The sequence below is a fragment of the Leptonotus elevatus genome, chromosome 8 (genome assembly GCF_054856555.1).
Source record: "Leptonotus elevatus isolate MCC_2025b chromosome 8, RoL_Lele_1.0, whole genome shotgun sequence".
NCBI lineage: Eukaryota > Metazoa > Chordata > Actinopteri > Syngnathiformes > Syngnathidae > Leptonotus > Leptonotus elevatus.
In genome coordinates this window covers 19,228,180-19,248,688 of record NC_141246.1, presented here as the reverse complement: position 1 = coordinate 19,248,688, position 20,509 = coordinate 19,228,180, and the positions used below count along the sequence as shown (strand labels likewise).

Below are 20,509 nucleotides of genomic sequence, written 5' to 3'. Positions count from 1 at the left end.
GCTATTTTTTTTTTTAATTGGTAAACAATTAAATTTATAATCTGCTGCTTCCTAACGGCCCAAGACTGTAAATTGGCCTTAGCTATGAATGGTGGTTTGTCTGTATGTGTTTTGCAATTGGCAGACGACCAGTCCAGGGTGTAAATATTCTGATTCTCGCTTGAAGTCAGTTAGATTCCAGCTCACCCACGAAACCTAATGGGGGCTAGTGGTGCAGAAAATGGATGCATGGACGTTTTTCATTGTCTGTATACCTGCAAAAATCAGAGCCGTTTGTTCTGGTGGGTCACAGTTCACACATGACAGACACACTTAATACGTGTTCTTTTTTTTTTTCATTTCCAACTTTATCCATATGGGTGAATCGTTTCTGGCTGTGATCTGAATATCTGATTATATTTTGAGGCGATTTAAGCAGATTTAGAGGCCATGGGATTCTCCATTAGGGTTAATGCTTTGTGTCCGTGTGTGTTAAGTGTGCATGCGTGCTTGTGTAAGCGTGTGCGTGAGTGACTGTGTGGAAAAGAGAGAGGGAGAAAAGCGATACCTTTCTAATACTTTGCTGGTTCTAGTTCTGATTTAATCAAGAATCACACAGCCTTATGAATGCAATATGTCATCATATTTTTACTCTTCTATTAGAAATGAAATTATGAACAGATTTTTTTAGTTTGAGAGAAAGTGAAAGAGACAAAGAGAGAGAGAGAGTAGATCGCCCAAGCACTTAATTCAATGCCAATCTTAGGTTATTTTAGCAATTGGCATGGTTTATCCATTTTCTGTTTACTTTATGCCTCGTCATCCCTACGTGAGAACAATGTCAGAAGTGTAGCTTGTTCACCACCATGAAGGCGATGATAATTAATTTAGGAGCAATTCTGCAACGTGTTAGCTGCACTAGTAGCCAGCCAAAAGTTTGTTGCTAGCTAGCTAGTGCGGCATACATAGCATCAACTTGCTTGGACCACAATGTACAGGTGCTCGTCAACAATTTTTTGAATATATAGTATTTATTTGTTTATCTTTAGTCTTTACATTATTTGGGCTTCCAGCTCATAAAACCCACAAAAACAGGATGTAAAAAAAAAAAAGAATATTGTGAAGAAATCACAATGCATACTTCCCAGTGTTTGAATGGGAAAAAAAAGATTGGATGGATGCTATTTTCAAAACGATATTTTAATCTTCAGTAGTTGGTTGGGAATCCCTTTGCGTTAACCACTGCCTCGATGCGCCGTGGCATTGCCTGGGGGTCCTGGAAGCCCATAACCTGGCAATAGCCCGATTGATTTGTGCTTCACTCGAGGGAGTTCTCCACAATATCAGTCTGGGACTGCTCCGCGTTGATGTGCTCGGGAAAGGCGGGATATTCTGTAAAATACTTCGAGCTGATTGGAAGATGCGGCATCTTGTAAACGTTATTTTTGACCAATTACGGTCACGGGTGAAAATGGTAGGGGGGCGGGGGGGACACATATTTACCTTACCAGCCCAAAAAGCACGAAGCTCCTCTCGCTGTTCAACATTCAACAAGGAAACGGTGAGTAATTCTGAGAAAACAGAATTAATTGCAGCGTCCATGTTAGGTTTGTTTATTTACCCCGGTGTCGGCACTGACTTCCTGGTTTCGTCACAGCTGAGCTGCATATCACGCCCCCAAACACAATGTCGCTCCGTGATTGGTCCAAACCACCAGTGGTTCGGATCGGTGGAAATCAATGGCAGCGGTACAAGATGGATTCTCGGGAGTTTGTGAACTCACAAATACCGCGAGAATACATCTTGCGAGAGCAAGGTTAGGAAGCCCAGGCTGAGGCTTTCTTGATGCTTGCAGTCAGCTCTTTGTTTTGGGGTCTGGTGGCCCTCATTTCCTCTTGATAGTACTGTATTACAAGTGGAAAACGAGGGTCACAATACAGTATTATTTTGGATGGAATTATGGAAATTATTAAACTTTTCGAGGATATTCAAATTTTTTGACAAGCACCTGTAAGGTTCTTATACACATCTGTGGCCTCGTCAAGCCCAGCAAAGCTCTTTTGGACCATCTCTGCCAATCAGAAAAACATAAAAATCTTTGATTCTCAGTTTTGCTACTCTACGGAGGCGCAAAATGCTAATTTTGACTCACTAACGGCGATGCAAAAAAAGGAGAAGGCTGTCTTTCTTTCTTTCTTGTACAGCTCAGTTGTACGCAGAAAGCTGCTGCGCACTAATTAGGTAAATATAAACAATCACTTTGCTGTCAACATGATCTTCATTTCCACACGTACTTCCACTTGCCATACATTAGGCCAATTCTCATCTATGTCACTTAGCAGGAAGGCAGGGGATGAAGAAGGAAGTGGAGTGGATAGGGGGAAAAATGCTTAGCAGACAATCTTTATGAGCATTGGAGTGGGGGGAAGTGGGGTGGAGGGGGTGACTGGCGGTGGCGGTCAGGGGAGAGAGGAGCAAATGTACTGCGGAGAGAGAGGAGGAGGAAGAGGCGAAGGAGGAGGGCCTAGAGCTATTGTTCATGTCCTCCCGTGAACAAAGGGCTCATCGGGGTCCGTATGTAAACCCACAACAGGCTTCAGCCCTCTGACAAGGCCTCATGCGGGACAAAACATAGCGGTCACACTCCCGCTATTTGGGCCGTATCGCTTCTTCGGCCTCACAGTTCGCGGAGAACTGCATCGATCGCGTTCATTGGGACGTGTTGTGTGGGTACGTTGCGCCGAGTCGTCCATTCAGCGGGCCTATCGGAGCGTACGCACGGACTCTACCACGGATCTGTAAACATTCGTTTTCTCATTGGACTTCAGCGCAGGTAAACGCTCACTTTTCCCGGCTACGCGCTTCAGAATTTTTCCGCTGCCGGTGCCACGATTAGTTGTGGCTGACCGGCTGACGCGGCTGCGATTTCGTTGGTTATTTTGCTGGCTTCTGGTTTAAAGGGGGATTTAATGCTAATGTGTTAGCAGACAAGCTAGCAGTATGGTATCAGCTGCCATTTGGGTTTGCCAACGTTTGCTTGGCCAGTAACTGATAAGTCCTCGACCTGGTTTGATTTCACACACTGGCGATGGAGACTAGTGGGAGTGTTTGTTCTGAATGTTTACAGTTTGTCTGCTTCTGTATTGTTTACTTGCGTGCGCGCCTGAATCGTCTTTTGCTTCGAAATCTGCCAAGCTAGCGTTTCACCTAGCTAACTGCTAATGGTTAGCATTGTGCGCTTGGTGCCTTTCTAATTGCCTTTGTAACCTCTCCGTCCTCATAAAATGTGTGCGGACGGTTTTAGAAAAAAACAAAACATGCGTATCCGCGATGCCTTTACAAACGTGTTGTGCAACGTTTAGCAAATCGTCCGTTTCACGGCAGGTTTTGTTTTTAAGAAAAGTTTATGATCTGTTTGTGTTTCAGTGCAAGCTGCGTAACTATTATTATTGAATAGTTGATGTTGTGTAGAGTTTTTGTGGAGTTAAGATTTCTGGTGATCTGGTCTAATACAACGTAGTGTTTGTGCATATCATGCATGTTCAATGTGAGTGTTTGGACAGTGCAGCGTTTGCTTTTTGGATAGGAATGAACAAATTCCCAATGGAGGAAGTGGAATCCTGCTGATGTGATTGGGACTGCCTGTCATTAACCACTAACAGGGGATGAGAGGAGCTAATGGAGCTCTCACCAACTAATGGACACATAACATCGATTATTTATTTATTTATCAACTCCATTTGTGTTGTTGTTTCCCTTCCTCTTGTTGCACCCAGCCCATTGCACACTGCTGCTTGCTTGTATGGTAAACAGCTTCTGTTGACAATAAAATGAAGTCATAGTTTTCTGGTTGAAGTTGTGAAACTTGATTTAGTTCTTGGCAGAACAATAATCTTGTGTTATTTAACCCAAAACCTTCCTATGTATTATATGCATTTGGTATTGAAACAGTAACATGGCACTGGCACTTATTTATTTTTTATCCATCAAATAAGTCTAATAGTGTTGTTAATATTGTCGTGTTTTGCATTTATTACGTTAATGTGAATTAAACGTCTTAGACATTAAATGAGTTTTCATTTTTTGTTTTTGCACAAGCACAAAGCCAGTTTACATGTGCTTGGAAATCTGTCACACAAAGACACAGCCATATGTTTATTATGTTGAGACAAGACATTTTGAGGCGGGGCTTCACCATGGTAACGGCTGGGGTCACGACCTGGCGACTGCTACTCGGGATAGCCTTTAGAGAGCTGGCCAATTAGAGTAATATAAGGGGCATGAGGCATTTGAGAGATGGCACGAGACTTGGGACCTCTTCGGATTCTCCTTTTCACCAAGAACCTTTCCTATCCTATCTGAGTAATATATAACCCAGAAATTCAAATTCTAAAAAAATGTTTAGGAAAGGTACCTAGATGCAAACTTTAAGCCAACTTTCCCAAAGGTTACTCCTGAACAACCTTTATGAAAAGTGTATTACCCACTATTCTTTACAACAACAACATTTAAAGCGGCAAGACACCAATGTCGTTGACAGAATATGCAAAGACTTAATTTTTTTTAAGTTTATTGAATAAAAGTAAAGAACAGTATATAATACAAACATACATCAAGAATACTGTTTTAGCTAACAGTAGCAAATGTGAATATAATAATTTGTCTCAGTCTTTATAAGGCTAACATTACTATCCATAGAGAAAAAAACAGCTGTAAACAACAAATTTTGTGAGATACAAAGTAATTAATTTTGAATGGGAAGAAAAATGACGGGAAAAAAAGAAAGTAAGCTTGAGAATTGTTGTCAGTAATATTTATTCGGAAAACAGCACCTCCAAACAATTGTCATGTTGGTGACATAAAGTCAGTGGCAAAAAGACAAGACTATCCCATTACGAAAACACACAAAGAGCACATAGATAAAAGGTTTAATGCCTTTTGCATCTGTGGAGTGTCTCATGGTCCCAATATATTGTTTGACTTAATTTTCAATATTGCAAATGAGGTTTTCGATCAGTACAGTATTTGTTTTGTATATGCCATTTTGCCAATAATAAGATGAGTGAATAGTCAACGTCAAGCAATGCATGTTCAAAGCAAAAAGTACGATGTGGTTCATATATAATGTTATAAACATCTTTCCATAATTTGTTAGATAGAGATTGGCAATTCCAAAATCAATAAAAATATCTTCAGGGGATCCTTCACAAAAACAACAATTAGTATCTATATATATGTTTTTAAATCGTTGTTGAAATGCTTTACATGGGTTCACTACAATCTGAATTATTTTAAAGGGTACTTCTTTCCTGTTATTAAGCAAATGCTTTTGCAAGTAAAGTCTGCAAGCCAGACTTAACGTTCGCAATATTCACCATCCCGCAATAACATCAGTTAGGAAAAGTGGAGTCGATTGATTTGAGACAGTACTGTCCTTTCCTGTTTTTGAAAGGAAGCACCTTTTCATTGCTCCTTGACCCAATGACGCATCCAACAAACGTGAAGGAAAGGTGACATAAAAGTCTAGCAGATGGGATTTTCCGAAGAAGCCTATGGTGTTTAGCCATGTACTTGTGGCCTTTATTATTTGGGTTAAAAAAAAAAGCCATGCATTTAAGTGTGTCATTAATACGAGGATTTTCGCTATTTGTGGGCCGGCACTGTCCCTACTGTCCGCGAATGGGGTCCAATGTACAAGAACCCCCCCCACATAATGTAGGCCATAATAGCCTCATTTGTGTCAGTCTCCTTGAAGTGTTGAACATGTGCATAATGTTTATACTATAACCTTTCTGTTTTCCCTTCCAGGCTGTTCCTCCAAGTCGTTCAAGCTGTACTCCCCCAAGGAGCCTCCCAACGGTAGCACTTTCCCCCCCTTCCATCCCGGTACCATGCTGGACAGAGACGTGGGGTGAGTTTTGTGACTGTGAGTCTATTTTGGTTATGTTGAAAGCTAAGCAGGGTCAGGACTGCTTTGTACTGGGATTACTCGCTATCATAAGTTTACTTGCTTCTGGCATGGCATGCTGGCCCAACTCAGCGCCAGTCTCAAGCATGGATAAATAGGGAGTGTTTGAGTCGGGAAAGGCATCAGTCCATTTAAAAAAGAAATATGTTGAAACTTCACCCAATTAGACAAAATGCTGGGAAAATTTAATTTTGAGTGTGTTTTGCCTTGTAGCAACAAACATTTTGCTCCGATTCAAAAAAGCCAAAGGAACAATTTAGTTTCTGAAACATATTTCTCTCTCTAAAAGATGTAGGTTGGAATAAAAACATCCACTTAATGATGTAACAGCATGTGGTGCATTTAATTTGAAACAAACAATGACTCTTCAATAGGCCAACACATCTTTGGACAACACTTGTGACTGACATATGATAGAGATGCATTAAGTTTTACAAATTGAAAACGCTACTCTTTTCAACTATAATTGGCTAGTTGGAGTAAAATGTGATTGGCTGTACACTAGGCCTGTCATGATTAGTTGACTAGTCATGACTACGTTGACGATGAAAATCGTTGACAAGTAATTTAATTGTCGACTAGTCGTTTATGTATTTAGTTATTCCATGCTTTACTTTTCTCTTTTCTCCCGCTGTTTGTGACTCACATGCGCAATAATGGCAATCGGGGTCATCAGTGATGTAAACTGAAGCATTGTGGGCAATGCAGTGTTATGGCTAACTGGTGTTAGCAACAGAGTCTGAAAGTAATGTCGCATTTCACCAAAAATGCGCAAAGCGACAGTGTGTCCTCTAGGACAGTGGTCCTCAACCCTGGTCCTCGGGGACCGGTATCCAACCTGTTTTCCATGTCTCCCGCAGCCAACACAGGTGATTCATATCATCAGCTAATTAGCAAGCTCTGGAGAAGCCTGATAACGATTCCCACCTGTGTTGGCTGTAGGAGACATGGACAACAGGCTGGATACCGGTCCCCGAGGACCAGGGTTGAGGACCACTGCTCTAGGACATAGGTGTCAAACTCCGGTCCTGGAGGGCCGCAGTCCTGCAGGTTTTGGATGTTTCCGTTCTCCAACACAGCTGATATATGATCAGCTCATCAGCAAGCTCTGCATAAGCCTGATAAAGATCCTGCTGATTGGAATCAACTTGTGTTGGAAGAGGGGAAACCTCCAAAACCTGCAGGACTGCGGCCCTCCAGGACCGGAGTTTGACACCTATGCCCTAGGACTTTTTTTCAGCATGTGACATCATGCTCGTTCCCGTGGACATTTAGTGTTAGTGTACAACAAGATTGGGATGGAAACACAAGATGCAGGCTTCGAACACAGCCCAATCTTCAGCTCAGACTTCAATAAAACTGGAAAAAAAATAAGAGTTTATTCAAGCGCGCGAGCTTGAAACAGTCACGAGTAAAAAAGTGACAAACTCCACAAGGCTGAAAATGACTTGCTGTCTTTGATAATGCATTGTTAACGGTCGATCAAATCTGACATTTTTAGGGTCTTTTGAAAAGTGACTACTTTGGAGGTGCCATGTTTCGGTCCACTGCCAGCAATATGCAATTATTTTTTTTCAAGCTTCTCTTCGCATGCATTGGTTTAAAAAAAAAATGAAAGCAATAGATGAATCTCTATTGCAATAAACGGTATCGGATAAAGTTTTGGTCTTTATAACTTATGGTACAATTAAGAAAAATTAACCATTAATTAATATGACAGCTTATTTATATACTTCAATTAGTTACAAATTTATCATACGCTTTGTCATGTAGTCTTTTAAATGTTTACTTAAACTCAACAAAATTCATCAATGTTTCATAAAGCAATGATATGCAAACATAGACTGTACTTTTTAGACATATACAGTGCTCAGCATAAATGAGTACACAGATTTGTAAGAACACCTTTAGTTTGCATTTATTTTTTATGGGAAATTATACAGTTCTACAAAATACTCCCACAAATGTGGCATTTGTTAAAGAACATTTTGCACACATAAGTAGACCCAGAGAAAAAGGCTGACAACTTGTTAATTCCAGGCCTAGCAGACATGTTGCTATCCATAAAAGTCATGGAGGACAGGTCCTAGAAAATACTAGATGTAGTCATTTTTGTTGTGGGATGCATTAATTTTTTGCATTAGTTCAGTTGATTAAACTGAAGATTTTTTTTAATCTATGCATTCTATTATCAACCTTCCTTTCATGTTGTGGGTTAAGCTCATATCTACAGAAAACATTTTGTCTAAATTTTGGAAATTGTTGTTATGTTCATTGCGATATTGAATAAAATCTTTAAATTTTTCGAAGGGGGTGTACTATGTATGTACTATACTATCGGTAACAGTCAGCCCTGGAGAAGAATTTGATGCTGGTGAAGTGAACAGTTCGAGAATGAGGACAATCCTGCAGCCAGTTATCGCTTCTCTGGGAGAAATATTTCACGTAGGTGGTTATTCGGTTTCAGCAGAGTGCAAGTTGTACCCTTGGGACAAAGTTGCAATGGCCTTGAGAAATCACCATGACAGTCATTGCAGTTTCATTTTTCTGTGCCATAAAAATTATGCCAAAGTTGGTGCCAGTTTTCTCTCTCTTAGTCTATAGATCAATTAATTGTATTAGCGCTGTGACAAAAAAATTAAATCGGTCAAAATATAAAGTCTGGTTGGAAATGCCACATCAACCTCAGTACATACAACACAGCAAGGATTTTGAAAATTGGATGAAGCATTCTGGAGTAATTGAGCTTTTTGTGTGTGTGAGTGAAAATGGCCTTTCTGGGAACACTTTTGTGTTATATTGTCAATACTGTTGTATTGAATTGGAGTAACATTGTATAACTTCATTATTCATCAACTTTTCTATACAAAACTTTACCCATGAATGTAGTTTAAAATTTTACTTTTTAAATTTCAACTGATTTCTTGTGAAAATGTTCTTTTAAAGGCCCTAATTAGCATAGATTGACAAAAGTTTATTTTATTAAAGGGATGGACTACTTTTTTCCAGAAGGAAAATAATGAGGCTGAGCTAGTCAAACTTTGACATAAACTAATATATGAGAACTCACAATGTAAACTGCTTGTTCTGTTTTGTTATACTTGTTCGAAGTTCGACGAATTGCGTCTGCTTGCGAAATCACTCATTTCTATTTTCAACCCTGAGCTAAAATCTCAGTGATAAATGACATTTTGAATGTTAACAGTTGCTTTACTGAAACCATAAAGGCAAAATCAACTTTGTCTTTGACGTTGTACGGCCGTGCAGTTACTATCGATCCTTTAGTTTGCTACAAGGAGAACACCTTATCAATTAGCTGACAAGTTTCAGCCAAAAATATCCACAAAACGCTCATACGGGCCAAAATTCCTGGGTGTGCTTTAAGTGGGCTTCTTAAAATTAATTTCTACTGGTATGCTTGATGATTTTTGAATTGAGCAAATGAAAATTTTTGGTGGCCGATATATTAGTGCATCCCAACATACAATGATTCTTGTGGGCCCTGTTGGGTAACTAAGCAAAATAGTATTGCATGTAGCATAGTTACACTCTCATCCTTTTTGTTACTATTTGTGTGACCTGGTTTAGATGCAGTATATGTGATTAAAAAGATCTCCCTTTCTCACTTTCCCAGGCCAACCCCAATGTATCCTCCCACATACCTGGAACCAGGCATAGGGTAAGACAACATTAAACCGCTATACAGATAATGTTGCAGTCTCTTCTCGCATCCAATTGAGCATTAAAGTCTGACCAGGCTAAATGAGGTTTTTAAACTGCTGTGATAGTACTGCAGTTCAGAATTTCCCTTCTGTTTTATTACCACATGCCAACTGTTCTACTTCTTTTGTTTTCACCTCCTGTCTTTTTATGGTGTAGGAGGCACACACCATATGGCAACCAGACAGACTACAGAATATTTGAACTAAACAAACGGCTACAGAACTGGACAGAGGTCTGTAAACTCTCTCACTAAGTCTTTCACGCAACATTAGCACTGTGTGTGTGGCTAACGGAATATTTGTTCCTCTTCCAAACTGCAGGAGTGTGATAATCTATGGTGGGATGCATTTACTACAGAGTTTTTTGAAGATGATGCCATGTTGACTATTACTTTCTGTCTGGAAGATGGGCCTAAACGTTACAGTAAGGATGAATACCATATAAACATAGCCTGCAGATGTGCTGCCTATTTAGCCGCCTCTATGCAATTTTCAATCTCATTTTTTCACCTCTTTGTTTCCTTTCCACTCTTCAAGCAATTGGTCGGACGTTGATTCCAAGGTACTTTCGGAGTATATTTGAAGGTGGTGCCACTGAGCTCTACTATGTCCTGAAACACCCCAAGGAGTCTTTTCACAACAACTTTGTCTCACTTGACTGTGATCAGTGCACCATGGTTTCCCAGAATGGAAAACCAATGTTCACACAGGTGAGTGACTGCCGCTCCCTCCTGATCTATCAAGAGTATATTTTTTATTGAAAATCAGTCGAACTAACTCATTAGTGTCAAACTCAAGGTTCAAAAATAAAAACGCCTACAATTGCAAAGTTTCTTCTCTTTTAGGAACACATTTTCACCAATTACAACAAATAACAACCAACTACAAATACTTTTTCAATGTCTCAATTTAAATTCAGTTTGTTGTGAAAAATTGAAATAATTGTGAAATTCATGGACAGGTGTATGTATAAGTAATAATATTATGAGGTGATATATTTATTTTTTTCTCTCTACAGGAAACAATAACTATGTATGGCTTACAATGAAAACGAGTGGGACACTTGTGACTTTTTTTTTTAAGTTCATGTAATGCAGTAAACATCTCAACACAAAGCAAACAAGCAGGTGTATTGTAATGTAAACATTACAACAACTTCAAGCATCATCAGGATTTGTAAGATGTTCACAGACAGTTTTTACGTGTCACAAAGACATTTCAAACATATGGAGACAATCTGCAAAGATCTTTTAAACTTTTCATTTATGGATTTATTTAAATTTCCACCTAATAAAAGAAGATGCTGACACTGGGAAATACATTTGAAAATTATGTTGGAATTCCGGAAAACTTAATTTACAGTAGAAAACTTTAGGGAATTATTTATTTGCTTAGTTTTTAATTAAGCTTAACACATTCTGATGACCCTGGAAACTCCCTGCAATTTTTGTTATTTGTACCCATTCAGGCCCACATTTTTTTCTGATGGGCAATTAGAATTTATTTATTTATTTTTGCTTATTTGGCCTCTTTTCCCACATAAGCACAACATGGATTTTTTTTTTTGGGGGGGGGGGTTATATCATATATCATAGTGGACGCCAGGATAGTATGGCTGTAACGTGTTGTAAACTTACCAAACTTATATATAACATTTTTAACATGAACATCATGCAATCAACTTGCGATTGTGATTGGTTAGCTAGGATCCAATCATGAACCAGAAGTGTTGACATCATCCAAATTATGCGTTTGTATTGATTTAGACATGCAAATATGTCATGTCCACTGCAGTTATCTATGGGTCCGAAGGTTTTTTTTTTTAAACAAATCTGTCACTTCTTTATATGTTTAAAATTACAAGAAAAAGTGATTAAAAATAAAATAAAAATTGATGTTCATTTGCAGTAAAAGAGAAATTATTAATATCGGTTATCGGTCTCCTTGACTACTAATAATCAGTATTGGTATTGGCCTTGAAAGAAACTTATTGGTCTATCCCTAGTTCAAAGTCAAATAAGGCAAATGCTCCTTCCTTGTTGGTCTCTCATCAATATAAATGGTCACATAATTCTCATTCTCACATAATTCTGGGTGAGATACAGCAAGCCGTTTTATGATCAAATGAATATACACATTTTAATCCTACTCTGATTTCCCTTCTGTAGGTGTGTGTTGAGGGCCGCTTGTACTTGGAGTTCATGTTTGACGACATGATGAGGATAAAAACGTGGCACTTTAGCATCCGACAACACCGCGAACTCATCCCTCGCAGTATACTGGCCATGCATGTGAGTGGATTGAATCTTTTACATGATGTTATTGTCTATGTTAGTGTCTCACCTATTTACTCTGTGTCCTGTTGATAATGTCTCAGGCCCAGGACCCACAGATGCTGGACCAGCTGGCCAAAAATATTACAAGATGTGGCCTGTCAAACTCTACTCTAAACTACCTCCGAGTAAGTCAAAAACAAAACATCGGATCCTCCACTTGGTGTTGCCCATTTTTTGCTTCAATAATATTTTATTTTAAATTTGACCATATACCTAAAAAACGTCTTGCAGGCGTTATGTGTAGAGACTTCACAAAAGGCTTGAAGCTACAGTAAGTTCTGGACTATAAGGCGCACCTGACTATAAGCTGCGCTCGCTAAACTTGGGGAATACTCGAGTTTGTTACACATATAAGGTGTTTTAATGTTACCGCACCAGGTTCCCGCTACTTTCTTTTCCATAATGAGGGTGCAAATTGTCTTGCTCTCGTTCAGTCTCTCCTACTGTATTTGGGCTCACTTGGTTTGTTTTGCTCTGCCTGACGCTCTTGCGCTTCCTTTATAGTGCGCCCCTTTGTGATCTGATGGATAAGCCGCACCTTTGTATTAGCCGCAGGGTCGAATGCAAGTGAAAAAAAGTAGCGGCTTATAGTCCAGAAATTACTGTAGTATGTCTTAGTTTCAAATATGTGTACAAGTCAGACTGGGTCTTCAAGTTGAGTGCCTTCTGACAATGTTTACTGCATGAGTCAGTCACGTCTACTCTTTTCTTATCTGGTAAAGGTACCAACTAAGAAGCATTACTTGACTTAATATTCTTAATTTGGTGAGAAAATATATTCTCAGTTATTTGACATATTGCATTTTTGATGGCAGGAATTTAAAAAAAGCAAATTGATATTGAAAGAGAAAATTACCATACAACAATTCCTCACAACAGCTAAACTCCAAATTCTTAGTTTAAATAAAAAGAAAACGCTGAATACCAGTGAATGAAAAAGCAGCAGAATCCTTTAGGGATAGAAAAATCTTGTGCATCTTTATTTTTGCCCTCTGCTGGTTTCAACTAGTAATGAAATCGGTGAAGCCCAACTGTCATTGCTTCAAAAGATGCATCTTCTGAAGACACGCTTGTACTGTTGTCGCTGCCAAGAGCTGAAAACTTACTTTTGTGTGGACTGATAAAAGGAAGACGACAGATTGTTGTTAAAAATATGAATGTGCTTTTTGGGGGGAATAGGGAATGAAACTAGAACAATTTCCGTATAAGATTTGTTTTACTGGTGTTGTACAAAGAGGTCAATTAAATGTCTGTAGGTCATCCGTAATGGTGTGAGCTTTGGAAACAGAGGGTCACTTTTCAAATCCCGCTGCGGACAAAATACATTTGAACTAGTTGTTGCGTATCCCCGCATTCTGACATCTTTTCATGCATGCCTACATGTGTGGTTTGTTGTCTGTGTGATGTGCAACAAAATTATGTAGCACAGAGCGTAAATTGAATTTCCCTTTGAGGGATCATAATGAGTATAATTTATAATGAATATACATGGTGTATATACTCTATATACATTTTTAAAGTTGTAGAATGCCCTGGCAGTGATGTTCAGCTAAACTTGTGAAGAAAGCTTAACACTCCGTCAGTGATATTTTGATTTTGTTGTGTATATATTGAAATAGTAGTTATGCTAAAATTGTACCAGTAGTTTACCTGCGCTCATCATACCATCTTGAAAAGTTGGCAGTGAAAATATGGATTTTTGGTGAACGTTTTTATTTTGTATTTATTTATTTATTTATTTATTATATAAACACCATCTTTCTACCCGTGTGTTCTGTGTTCCAGCTGTGTGTGATCCTGGAGCCCATGCAGGAACTGATGTCCAGACACAAGACGTACAGCCTCAGCCCCAGAGACTGCCTCAAGACCTGCCTCTTCCAGAAATGGCAACGAATGGTGGCACCCCCAGGTAGGTGAACGCAGTACACACAAATACCAACATTTGACAATAAATTCCCCTCCAAAAGTATTGGAACGGTAAGGTCAACAATAGCCGGGTTTACATGGAGACTTTTTTTCTCATTCCGATTAAAATCATTCCGAATGAAGATCTCTGGTCACTTGTTTACATGTGACGTGATCCATTCCGATCTGCCGTTTATATGCTCCCCTCCTTTATTGAAGCAACATCTTGATAAAAAAAACAAGTTTAAAGGGACTACACCATGGTATTTTAAGCCCTTCCACAGTTAACTATAGGCATATAATGATGAAATCTTACCTTTGACACAATCGCGATGTATTACAACCATGTCTTCTTTACATGTGGAAATTGGATGGATGTTCAATTCTTCAATAAACGTTTGAAGCAAAACGCTCCTTGTTGCAAGACATCGTAGTGGAGGAGGAGGGGAGAAGGGGAATTTTTTTTTTACCGTGAGTGGGTCTCAAACTCGAGCCTGCTGCTCACAAGGCGAGTGTGCTAACCACTATACCATCCGGGCAGTTATGCACAGCAGCACAATAAGTTTTACTTGTAGTTTACAGAAGTGTCAGCCAGAACCCTTTCTGGGGGTTTAAGACGGCCAATTGTCATTGCACTTTGGTATTGCAAATGTGAAGGATAATTGATCGCTTTGACATCATTTGGACAGAATGTTTATTGATAATTGATGTCAATATCCCATGGATTGAGGTATCAAAGAAAGTGGGCGTGCGTTTAGTCCGTAGAGGCTGTGCGGGGGTGGGGCCGCACGCAATGACGTCAAACCGTGCCAACAGCTCGTTTTCTAAGGTTGGGAGGGGCTGGAGCATGAAGAGCAGAATAACCTACAGGGGCGAATGGAGGAAAACACAACTCTGGTCATGTTTTCGGTGAAGAATTAGCATTTTAACATGGCTAAAAGCTCCAAAAAGTTGATTTTTCATGTTGCAGTCCCTTTAAAGTACTTATAAACAAGTTCTCCCCTTCCAGACAAGCTCTGGGGAGACACCGCCATTTTAGTGGGTGGAAACGACGACGTCATGGTGCATTTCCGTCAAGACAGAGTATAGCCTCGCCATTCCGTTTGAAGTGTATACATGACGCTGGTTCTGATTGAAGAAAAGAATATCCCACCCCTGTGATTCAGAATGAAATGCCATTCGGATGCAGCCTTTTCATACCGATTGAGGTGTTTATATGAAACATTTTCATTCCGTTTGGCCGTTCGGATTCATTCTGATCGGAATACATTGCTCCATGTAAACCAGGCTAATGTCTTTGTTTTTGTTGTATATTGAAGATATTTAGGATTGAGATCAAAACTCAACTGTGGAGGTTGACAGTGATGTCACTGACTGTTGTCTTTGGATGTTTCTTCGGGTCTAAATGTTTGATAAACATCAGATGAAGTTTTCACAGCCAAAAACAAACACTATTCAATGTTTATACAGTCAATTGAAAAGGCAGCCACCTGAGCTACTAGAAACACCCATTAGTCACTATTGTTCCAATACTTTTGCTAACTTTAAAAACAAACAAATAAAATAACATGAAACAAAAGCTGGAATTCTAAACTTTTGTCTAATATTCATCTTTTGTTCTGAAACCCCAATGCCTTGAGTTGACATTGCCATTCCTATACTTTTGGAAGGGACTGTACATACGGGCAAACTTTTTTTCATACATGTAATTCTCCATGCTTCCCAATGTGTAGCCGAGCCATCAAGACAGGCCCCAAACAAACGACGGAAGCGTAAGATGTCAGGTGGCAGCACCATCAGCGGAGGAGGAGGAGGAACGAACAACAACAACAATAATAAGAAGAAGAGTCCTGGCAGTGGCTTCCCTCTGTCCAGCCAGGTTCCAGTAAGTACTTTAGTGGAATCATGTAGGTCCAGAATCCAATACAGGGTTCCCTCGCTATAACGCGGTTCACTTTTCGCCGCCTCGCTGTTTCGCGGATTTATTTGAGTGCAATTTTGCATGCATTTTTTTTTTTTTACAGTAATGTACCTGTTTCATACAATTTCTGAAGGTTTGAACATTGATAATGTTTAAACAAGAGAGAAATGTGAGAAACTCGTACTTGTGACGGTGGCCGATAGCCTCTCGTGGCTGTTTTACACTCAGGTACTGGAAAGTGGAAATTTTAAGGAAAAATACTATATTGGGATTTATAGGTCTCTTTTTTTTAATCTGTCTTTTTGGGGGCAAAGGAATTTTATGTTCTAGTGTTATCTGTCTCGGTGACTACTCAAGAGTTGAGTATTGGTATCGGTCTGAAAAAAAATGGTATCGAACATCCCTTATATATATATACTATACTGTATATGAACAGGACACGATCCCCTCCCATCACTCCGAAACCTGTACACCTCCAGGACTGTGAGGCCTGCAGGTCGGATCACAGCTGACCCCTCTCACCCTGGATATGGACTTTTTCAAACACTCCCCTCAGGCAGAAGGCTACGGTCCATTCGGACCAGAACCTCACGCCATAAAAACAGCTTCTTCCACTCTGTTGTTGGACTTTTAAGTGCAATTTAATCACCCTGCTGCACTGTCACTCCCGAGAGAAATCCCTAGTAATGTGAAACGTATTCACTTAGATGGCAATAAAACTGTTTCTGATTCTGATCAAACGCAAAATGAAAATGTTCACAAGAAGCATGGTGTATTTATTAACAATCAGCTGACCCTATACTAATGGCGAACTCGAGCTTATAGCCAGAGCTCTTCACTTGGCCACACCCCTTAAAACCACTTGTCAACACACAATTGCTACTGTTTGCTTGTGTGCGACTGTGAGCCTAATTTCATAAATATAGATGTGTTGTACAGTATATTGTCACTGAACAGTTAAAACCTCTGGGATTTCAAGCAAACATTGAATTTGGCTTGTTACGCTTAATATTAGCCATATAGTCTTATTAAGTTTTGAGGTTAAAAATAAAAACAATTTCCCAGAAACCAGTCTGTTTTTATATTCTTTGAAACCTCTATACTTTTTAAGTGTGCCTCATCCATTTGCCACCATTTATCATTTTCCTTTGTCTGTACAGGATGTGATGGTGGTGGGAGAGCCCACGCTGATGGGAGGGGAGTTTGGCGACGAGGACGAGCGTTTGATCACGCGGCTGGAGAACACCCAGTTTGATGCAGCCAACGGCATTGACGACGAGGACAGCTTCAACAACTCCCCGGCTCTGGGATCCAACTCGCCCTGGAACAACAAGGCGCCCTCCAGCCAGGAGAGCAAGAGCGACAACCCCACCTCACAGGCATCGCAATAAAGTGCGGGCTCCCCCTCCACAACACAATTCCCTCGCGCCCTCCTCTGAGCCTTCCCAAAGCCAAAAGTCACGAGAGCAACAGGTTTCTTAGCAGCCCCCCTCCCCCACCCGACATGCGTTTTGAGCTCTGACTCTCCCAACACGCGCTGCCTGGCGGAGCGCAGTTCCACCTCCTGCCAGAGCTTCAGCATGACTGTGACTTCCCGACTTAAAGGCAACCTTGCCCTTTCTGCTACTTTTCCGCGTTTCATACTGAAAATGTCCTGTCTGCTCTTGCTAATTCCCACTTCGGACAGCGACATGATGGTTGTGATGAAGGAGACGTGGTGAATTGAATCCAGGAGTGTACTAACCCACACTAAACCCAAGACAAACGCTACAAAGCAGTGTGGCATGGCCATGGTGGCAAATTGCTTAGGGAGATCTTGTACGCCGACCTCTAAACGACTCAATTCTGGACTGCTCTGATGCGTCAAGGCACTAGAAAACCTTGTTAATAGAGTATCTGTGTGCGTGTGTGTAAGAGAGACTGAGTGTGAGTGAGCGAGAAAAGTGTCTTTGCCAAATCAAGCAGACCAGAATTTAGAGACGTCTTGCAAAATTGTTGAAATGGACACAGCAATTCACACTAAACATACACACTTAACTGCCGGCATACACACACACACACACACACACAAATGATGGAAGGAGTTTCAGTCCCTTGGTGCATGAGCCATCTCTGAGTAGACTCCAGCGTAAGCAACATACACACTTACACATTTTAAGAGTTTTTATACAGTATATATTTCCCTAGAATGTTTTTTTTTTATTTCTATTAAACATCTTCAGTTCAATAGTTACTTTATTTTTTATTTTTACCAATACTGAAAAGCTACAGACCAAGGAGCACCACAGGACTTTTATTCCTCCCCTAAAATATATTGTTTTTATCTTTTGTGTTTATAAAAGAAAAATTATTTAGTGTGGATGTTTTATTTTGTCTTTCCGTTGCTTTTGGAAATTTGAAATTTTGTGTATTTGTGCTTGTATATTTAAGGTAGTAGCAAAAGTTCTGTCTGACTGTAATAAGATGTATTCTTACTTAGATATACCTAAAGCCATCCTGATCTAATGTAAAGAAACAAAATAGGAGAAATGAGGAAAAAACACACCCAGTGCTTTCCTCCTCCCTCTTTTTTTAAGGGTAGTGTAAATGAAATGACAAAAGCCCTAAGGGTACAATGGCACCATGGGAAGGTGTATCCTAAGTCTTTTGTTTTTCTTATGTATTTATTTAGGACATTCAGAAATTCACTCAGCTGTTTCATGTCAACATAAATTGTTAGTTCGTTTCCCCCTCCACTGTCAGAAGTTTTTTGTATTGCGTAACCTTGATTCAACCCGAGGTCATGTGAATGTGCTGAAAAGTTTTTGACTTTCGCTTCAATCACTGGCTTTAAAAGTTGTTCAAATGACTTATCCCCCCCCCCCCCCCCCCCGCATTGTTTTGATTTGTGCCATCTTCAAACATGTTCTAAAACCAGCTTAACATTATGTTCATCCTGCATAGTTTGTAACTGTTTAGTCTATAAATTGCATTCATGAGTCATAAAAAGCCTGAAAGTCCTGCTGTTCTTCATTTGGCCCTTCTGCTATTCATCACGTCCATAAGTGAAGGTGGAATCTTCTAACTCTTTGTACATTTCTATTTTGTTACACTTTCAACCCATTTAAAATTGAGTTTGAATGGTGATTTGTACCTTCCTCAAACCCCGTAGAAGCATTGTTTGGTATCTTTTTTTTCTTTCTTTTTTTTTGGTTAGTTTCTGCCCTTGCTAATTAATGTATGGTACCAATAAAAAAAAGATACATTTTCACTTTAAGAGATTGTTTCGGAAGTTATTGAAAAACTAACAAATTGGTACTTAACGTTATGACATTTAACCGCTTCAGTTTTTTTTTCTTCAGTTTTTTTAAAAATTATTTTAAGTTTAGTTTATTTGGTCGTAACAATCAATATGCAAACAAGAAATATACATAGAACAAAGACCAAAAGGTGTAGACTGAAACCAAAGCTTAATCTACAAAACTGTCTACCCTTTTCACATGATACTACATCAAGGTAACAGACCTATCACAAGTTCATACATTCACATACTGCATCTAAGTCCAACAATGTACTACATATACGCATGCATATATTTACCTTTTTTTTTTTATATTATTGACATACATGTATAGGAAAATATATTTTTCCATAACTATTGACTACATTGCCATTTTGTAACTATTAATAATATTGCATTTATACATGTATTTGAAATTCTTAATTGAGTTACACAGTTTCGGTTTTAATAACATACCTGTAGGCTATATAGTAATAGTGATGATGAAAACAAAGCGGGTGATAAGGAGCTAATAGAATTAAAGGCTTTATAAATATTTTTTAAGTTTAAATTGCATGATAGTCATAGTAGCAGTTGTCACACATAGGCTATACACTCATTGACATGCACAACCAAGAAAACAGCGCTGGCAGGATCAATATACAATTTTAATCTAAGAATGAAAACAAGATTAAGATGCTGCGTGTTAGAATATGTAAGATTAATAATAAATTATGATATATTTGTACAATGGGTACAAAGTAGGAAATATGTTGGCAGTGATACTACAGTGATACTATATTTTACATTAGTGATGCATTACAGTATACCCAACAATCTTTGCGTTGCATTGCAGAAATATCAGAAATGCCCGGATGTTCAGAATTGTCCATACAGAGCAGTATTAGTATTAGTAATATGAAAATAACGCAGTCAGGAATCGCACACACAATGCAGTTGAAGTGAATGCTTAATTGTTATTGGATTACCAGGCTATGTAATAATGACTTTAATCATTTATGATTTTTAAAAAATAATAGTAAGTAATGGTTCACACGAGGTTAAAAAGCACATACAATTTGAAATGAGCTGCAGCTTACGTTTCTAAACGCGTACTGAACAAAAACACTTTAAAAAATGTACAGGTTGCCTTTTATTGGTCTGCAGGATTCTTCTTAAATTCAATATTTATAACAAGTTATTAACAACAACAACAAAAAGTCCATCCATCCATCCATTTTCTTAACCGCTTAGTCCTCACAAGAGTCGCGGGGGCGCTGGAGCCTATCCCAGCTGGCTTCGGGCAGTAGGCGGGGTACACCCTGAACTGGTTGCCAGCCAATCGCAGACAACAAAAAGTCAATGGACTATATGCCACGGAGGAGGCGGGACTCCCGACTATCGGGGTTTCACCCATCA

At 39.3% G+C, this 20,509-nt stretch overlaps 1 protein-coding gene across 3 annotated transcripts in view; it reads left to right on the top strand.

Moving 5' to 3' along the window:
* The window catches only part of ldb1b (LIM-domain binding 1b), a 31,370-nt gene extending 12,283 nt beyond the window's left edge, over window positions 1-19,087 (top strand). For 2 of the 3 annotated variants that reach the window (XM_086082559.1, XM_086082558.1), the window contains exons 2-11: window positions 5,788-5,890; window positions 9,582-9,626; window positions 9,827-9,902; window positions 9,991-10,093; window positions 10,207-10,379; window positions 11,838-11,960; window positions 12,047-12,130; window positions 13,791-13,914; window positions 15,644-15,795; window positions 16,992-19,087. In XM_086082559.1, the coding sequence (XP_085938685.1) occupies window positions 5,788-5,890; window positions 9,582-9,626; window positions 9,827-9,902; window positions 9,991-10,093; window positions 10,207-10,379; window positions 11,838-11,960; window positions 12,047-12,130; window positions 13,791-13,914; window positions 15,644-15,795; window positions 16,992-17,222 (1,214 nt within the window). In that variant the 3' untranslated portion in view covers window positions 17,223-19,087. Of the gene's footprint in view, window positions 1-2,437; window positions 2,813-5,787; window positions 5,891-9,581; window positions 9,627-9,826; window positions 9,903-9,990; window positions 10,094-10,206; window positions 10,380-11,837; window positions 11,961-12,046; window positions 12,131-13,790; window positions 13,915-15,643; window positions 15,796-16,991 lie in introns of those variants that run through there. The other variant, XM_086082560.1, reaches the window with a different exon arrangement.
* Window positions 19,088-20,509: the final 1,422 nt, after the last annotated feature.